Here is a 6870-nt window from a genome sequence, read left to right as displayed (position 1 = left end):
CATTTCAGCATACGTATTTTCCACATCATCTTTGTAACTTTGCACTACTTCATTCACCTGGGTTATCTTCTCTTCAGTATCACTGCTTTGGTCTATCAGATTGCTTGCTTGCCTAATTGTCTCTGTTTCATTTCTGAACTCCATAATACTCTTATGGTTGACAATTGTACTTGCCATATCACTAAGCTTTCTTCTAAGTGAACCCACCTCAGCTGACAGCTTATTTATTGTTGTGTCTTTCTTGTTTAATTCCTTCATTAACTTTTCATTTTCCTCCTGCATGTGCAGTTGCAAATTTCATCCATTTCACTCTGAAATGCCCCTTCCAATATGTTCACCCTCTCTGCTAATTTGTTAAATGTGTCCATTTCAACCAGTTCCAGGTAGAAATCATCATTCTCTTTTCTACCTTTATCCATATTCTTAATACCTTTCATATTTTTCTCTCTGAAAGTTGGGTTGAAACAGGGATGTGTCATGTCTCCATGGTTGTTCAATCTGTACATGGATGGGGTAATAAAAGAGGTACAAGGTAGGGTAGTGGATGTTGGAGTGGCCCTGGTGAGAGAGGATAGTGTTTGGAAACTCCCTGTACTGTTGTTTGCAGATGATACTGTGTTGTTGAGTGAAGATGAAGGGGAGCTGCAAGGTTTGGTGGATGAGTTTGGGAGTGTGTGTAAGAAATGGAATCTAAAGGCGAATGTAAGGAAGAGTAAAGTGATGGTCTTTGAGAGACGTGAAGTCAGTGAATGTACAGCGAGGTTGGATGGTGAGGAATTGGAAAATGTGAGTATGTTTAAGTACTTGGGTAGTGTGATGAGTAAGGATGGAGGTTTGGAGGGTGAAGTGCTTGAAAGGGTACAGCAGGGAAGAAAGGTTGCTGGTTCTTTGAAAGCAGTGATAAGAAACAGGGATGTGACCATGGAAGTGAAAAAGTTACTACATGACAGTATTGTGATACCAACTCTAACGTATGGAAGTGAAGCTTGGACGTTGTTGGAAGGACACAAGTCAAGAGTGAGAGCAGTGGAAATGAGTTATTTAAGAGGAGCCTGTGGAGTCACATGGAGAGACAGGCTGATGAATGAGGATATAAAGGAACGTTGTGGTGTGGATGTGGATGTGATAGGAAGCGTTATGAGGAACACACTGTGGTGGTTTGGCCATGTGGAGAGGATGGAGGGTGAAAGACTGACGAAGAGAGTGTATGTGAGTGAAGTGGAGGGGGGAAGAGGGAGGGGGAGGCCGAGGATGAGATGGAGGGATGGGGTGGAGAGGTATATGAGAGAGGGGGGTGTGAGTTGGGAGCAGGGCAGTGAAATGGCGGGGGACAGGACGACTTGGAGGCGATTTGTTTGTGGCCACCCCAAACGGGATTGAGGCGTCTGACAATAGATAGATAGATATTCGCTTTACTAAATATGGTGGTCCTCTTGTGTTATTACTGAGAAAAAAAAATGTTTTGCTTACAACTATGCATCTCCTTACTTGCCTGTGGTACCATAGTCGAAACAGCTGGGAGCTTGATCAGCACATTCATAATTTAATTAGCTGTATTCTGTTATTTGGGCAACACTTTTGCTTAAACTTGCTCTATTTTATTAAAACATCAATTAGTTAAACCTAGGACCGAGCTAGACTCATATAAAGATACTATTTAGGTATGGTCAGTGTTGGCCACGGGTGGCCAGCGCGGAGCTATTTGGTATGACGTGTTGTCTCTCTGACACCTCAACTGTGTGTGTGTGTGTGTGTGTGTGTGTGTGTGTGTGTGTGTGTTTGTTTTTGCTGTTGTTAACATTTTTGTTTTACTATCAACATCATAATGCATTAATTTCTTGCTGCAGCCTGTTGATAGTTATATACTTTTTACATAATCCTAGTGTTCAGTGTCTGTATTAGTAGTGGGACCAAGAGTGTAATGCATGAAATCAGCTTGAGATTTAACTGCCAGTTAAGAGTGATGGGTGGGGGGGGGTTTGGGTAGAGGTAAGGGGGAGGATTGGGAACTGGGATGGAAGCGGGTGTAGCTCATTTCGTCCCCCCTTCCCTTCTTCCCTGGGTATACAGGGGTAGGAAGGAGGCACCCCTGGGCAGAAATTTGTGATCTTGAGTGTACATATTTCTAATGTTTTCAGAGGTCCCTCCTAATAGTCCAAAAAAAAAAAAACAATAGTCCAAAAGACCCTCAGTTCCCTGTCATTCGGATTACAGGACTTTTACTGTATTTTGTACCTTAAAAGAAAGAAACTTTTGATATAGCTCTTAACTCTATGTTGATGAAATGCAGGTGGCATCCATCAAGAAGCCCAGAGAAGAGTCATTCAAGGACACCTGAACGACATAACATTGGCACCAGGAGAGGAGAAAGAGGAACGTTGGACAAAACATGCATTGACCTGGAGCAAGCAAAATTGCATATCACACCAGATAGTGAGTTACAGAAGCTTGAGGAAGAGGAGCCAGAGGAGGAAGGCAGAGCTTCATGGGTGCGCTCTGCCCCTGCTGACCTTTATTATCAGCGAGATGAAAGGTGGGTGTAGATTTAACAGTTCGGCAAAATTTTTATGTACAGTACAAACATTTTTCATTACCACAGATTGTTTTAGGATATCAAGCTTTAGGGGTCAGTAGGTGTTTTTATGTTTTTGGAGGGAGCTGCAAAGCAAGGAGAAACAAGAATACAGCACTCAGAGAGTGCATATCTGTGCCAGCACCTATACCAGACAACTTGGATCACCACCAAAATTTAATTAGCACATCCTTGGCCCTTGATCCACAATCACTATTAACAAAATTCCAGTGAAATCCATAAATTACTTTTTGAGATATCTTGTGGGGGAAAAAAAAAAAAAAAAAAAAAAAAAAAACAGACTCAAATTGGGACTCAGATCATCACCACCAAAATTTAATCAACTCTTCCTTGGCCCATGACCCACAAATCCACAAAGTTTAATTGAAATCGATCTGATTTTTTAAAGGTACGTCTAGAGAAACACATACAAACAAGGGTGAATATATTGCTTCCTCCAACTCCATTGTTGGAGGTAAATATCATTTGGAGTATTGATACTGTTCTGGAATTACAATGTTCTATGTTTTCTACATACAGGTATTGATAGTATATTACTGGTATAACTCTCACTTGTATGCTTGGTGATTTAGTTGTCTACACCTCAGTATTTGCTGATGATATAATCCTTAAACCCTTACATTATCATCATCCCTAATCTCTTAAAGAAAAAAAAAATGCCGCAGGCCCACATTTGCACAGAAATATCATTCTACTTGTGCCTCCATTGCTGGATTCAGAGAGAGAGAGAGAGAAGGAGTAGTAGTAGTAGTTGTAGCATAGTAGTAGCAGTAATAGTAGTAGTCGTTGTCTTTGGTGTCGTCGTCGTTGTCGTAGTAGTAAAGTCCTAAATGAGAGCTGTACAGGGGCCAGAATCACCCTCATTGGCTCATGTTAACATTGTAGAGAGAAAGAGAGACTGGGAAAGTCTTAAATGGGAACTGCACAGATGCCAAAATCACCTACATTGGCTTGTGTAAACATTGTCTTGGCAGGTGATAAGAAGGTAGGTGACACAAATTTTTATGTACTTTCTCTTTTACTGCATTTTCTTGAATTAAGAAACTCCTAAAAAAGAGCCACTCAGAAGACAAAATTGACTGTATTAGCTTGTGTAAACATTGTCTCAACAGGTGATAGGAGGATGAGGGACAAAAACTTTTCTCTACTTTCTCTTTTACTGAATTTTATTTAATTTTCTGTTATAACCTTTGTACAGTGCTAGTCAAAATTATCAAGCGCCTACCGCCGGGCACGTAGTACTTATGGCCAAAAAAGAATCACCCATTTTGGGGGGTAAAAATTGAGCCACAAGTTTGCGGCGTTAGCATGACGTCATGGTACCCTGAGGCCTTCCGACGCGCTGGTTGGTTCCTGCGTCAGTTGCCCACGGGCTGCCTGAGAGAGAGGAACTCTGCCACGTCGCCCTCTCTTTTGGATCCATTTTTTACCGAGTGTCCCGCAATATTTTTGCTTTCACCACTTTGTTATGGCACCTGCCCGTGAACTGTCGAGTGAAATCATATCCCAAATCATTGCTCTAAAGGAGGCAAGCCACCAGACAAAGGAAATTAGTGAATTGGTTGGTGTGGCTCGATCGACAGTGCGTCGGTGGTGCACGCGATTTCGAGTGGAAAACAGTGGTGAAGTTCCCACAAAGAAAGCGCGGTCTGGTAGGCCTAGGAAAACTTCCCCAAGGTCTGTTAATGTTTTAAAACGTGCAGTGGAGTTTAATCCTCGTGTGAGTGCATGGAAAATAAAGGAGAGCAACCTGGAAGTGTTTGGTGAGGTGTTTGTGAGAACACTGTCTCGTAGGGTCCATGAACTTGGTTACACAAGTCACAGGCCTGTGAAGAAGCCTCTTCTCACAAAAAACCAGCGACTTCGTAGGCTTGCCTTTGCTAATAAATATCTTAACTGGGGTGAGGAGCAATGATTGTCAGTGTTGTGGTCTGATGAGGCAACGTTTAGTGTCACCTTGTAACAGAGGAGCACATGTGTACTGGCGCAAAGGTAGTGACCCACTTGACCCATGGTATGTTGAAAGTACTGTTAAACATCCTGATTCACTCATGGTATGGGCTTGTTTTTCTGGTCAAGGTTTGGGGAAGCTTGTTGTGCTTCCCAAGAACATAAGAGTGAATCAGGATATTTACCTGGAGCTTCTGTGTGATCATTTACCAGACTCCTTAGAGCTAACAGGTGCACAAGTGTTTCAGCAGGACGGTGCACCTGCTCACAAGGCTAAATCGGTCACCAATTGGCTTCGTGACTGTGAGGTATCATTCCAAGGGAAGGATGTGAGCTCTCTGCCTAAGCTGGAAGCCGCCATTTGTGACTCCTGGGAGAAAATACCCCTCCAGCACCTCAGGAGCCTCGCCCTTTCACTTCCAAGACGTCTCAGGTCCGTGAAGAAGCGTAAAGGATACCCTACGAAGCACTAAAGGTAAATAAAATGCATTATTTATATGTTTTTTCAATGTTGAAAGGTTTGTTTCATAGGAGGGACGCAGGGCCCTCGATACTTCTGACGAGCACTGTATGTAACTCGAAAATGAATAAGAGAGGGGGGGTGTAGAAATAATAGGAAGAGGAAAGGAGAAAAAGTGGAAGAGGAAAAGTAGGAAAATAATAGAAAGGGGGAGAGAAGAAAGACTGAGAAAGTCATAGTCTGCCAGTGAGAGTTTTTTAAAATTAAAAAGCATATCCCTAGTGGAGAAGGGAGAAAAAGTGAGCAGATGGATAGAACACTTTAAGGAAATGTTGAACATAGAGGATGGAAGTAATGCGAGTATAAGTGGCTGGGGAATGGCTGGGAGAAGGAGGGAGGTGAGAAGACAGGAAGAAATCAGTAGGATAGAAGTTGTGGAAGCAATGGAGAAAGTTAAATCAGGGAAAGCCCCAGGAATTGTTGGAGTGTGTGGTGAAATGCTGAAGCATGGGGGAGAGATAGTAGTAGAATGGATGTGGAAGATGTGCAGATTGGCCTGAGAGGAAGGTAGAGTCCCGGAGGATTGGAAGTCAGGTATAATTATTCCCTTGTACAAAGGAAAAGGGGAAAAAGAAGTGTGTGGTAATCCTAGGGGCATTTGTTTTCTTAGTATAATAGAAAAAGTGTATGGTAGGATACTTATTGACAGAGTTAGAGAAAGAACAGAGAAATTAGTTGGAGAAGAACAGGGAGGCTTTAGGAAGGGAAGAGGTTGTGTAGATCAGATATTCATTCTTAGATCTTTAGTGGAAAAGTTTCTAGAGAAGGGAAAGAAGTTGTATGCGGCTTTCATGGATTTGGAGAAAGCATATGACAGGGTGGATAGACAAGGTTTGTGGAAAGTGTTAAGAATATATGGAGTAGATGGGAAGTTGTTGAATGCTGTGAAGAGTATGTACTATGGTGCGAAGGCTGCAGTGCGTGTGGATGGTGAACTAAGTGAATTTTTCTGTTTGAAAGTTGGGTTGAAACAAGGATGTGTCATGTCTCCATGGTTGTTCAATCTGTACATGGATGGGGTAATAAAAGAGGTACAAGGTAGGGTAGTGGATGTTGGAGTGGCCCTGGTGAGAGAGGATAGTGTTTGGAAACTCCCTGTACTGTTGTTTGCAGATGATACTGTGTTGTTGAGTGAAGACGAAGGAGAGCTGCAAGGCTTGGTGGATGAGTTTGGGAGAGTGTGTAAGAAACGGAATCTAAAGGCAAATGTAGGGAAGAGTAAAGTGATGGTCTTTGAGAGAGGTGAAGTCAGTGAATGTACAGCGAGGTTGGATGGTGAGGAATTGGAAAATGTGAGTACGTTTAAGTACTTGGGTAGTGTGATGAGTAAGGATGGAGGTTTGGAGGGTGAAGTGCTTGGAAGGGTACAGCAGGATAGAAAGGTTGCTGGTTCTTTGAAAGCAGTGATAAGAAATAGGGAAGTGAGCATGGAAGTGAAAAAGTTACTACATGACAGTATTGTGATACCAACTCTAACGTATGGAAATGAAGCTTGGACGTTGTTGGAAGGACACAAGTCAAGAGTGAGAGCAGTGAAAATGAGTTATTTAAGAGGAGCCTGTGGAGTCACATGGTGAGACAGGCTGATGAATGAGGATATAAAGGAGTGTTGTGGTGTGGATGTGGATGTGATAGGAAGCGTTATGAGGAGCACACTGAGGTGGTTTGGCCATGTGGAGAGAATGGAGGGTGAAAGACTGACAAAGAGAGTGTATGTGAGTGAGGTGGAGGGGGAAAGAGGGAGGGGGAGGCCAAGGATGAGATGGAGGGATGGGGTGGAGAGGTATATGAGAGAGGGGGGTGTGAG

At 42.8% G+C, this 6870-nt stretch overlaps 1 protein-coding gene across 1 annotated transcript in view; it reads left to right on the top strand.

Moving 5' to 3' along the window:
- Nucleotides 1-1474: 1474 nt before the first annotated feature.
- Nucleotides 1475-6870, top strand: part of drosha (ribonuclease 3 drosha) — a 575197-nt gene continuing 569801 nt past the window's right edge. Inside the window, exons 1-2 of the mRNA XM_080286434.1 lie at nucleotides 1475-1497; nucleotides 2291-2533. Coding sequence (XP_080142560.1) covers nucleotides 1475-1497; nucleotides 2291-2533 — 266 coding nt within the window. The remainder of the gene's footprint in view (nucleotides 1498-2290; nucleotides 2534-6870) is intronic.

The sequence above is a fragment of the Coenobita brevimanus genome, chromosome 111, assembly GCF_032717465.1.
Source record: "Coenobita brevimanus isolate Jiangsu-jjx chromosome 111, ASM3271746v2, whole genome shotgun sequence".
Classification (NCBI taxonomy): domain Eukaryota; kingdom Metazoa; phylum Arthropoda; class Malacostraca; order Decapoda; family Coenobitidae; genus Coenobita; species Coenobita brevimanus.
Note: the sequence above shows the minus strand (reverse complement) of the source record. Positions and strands in the feature narration are given on the sequence as shown.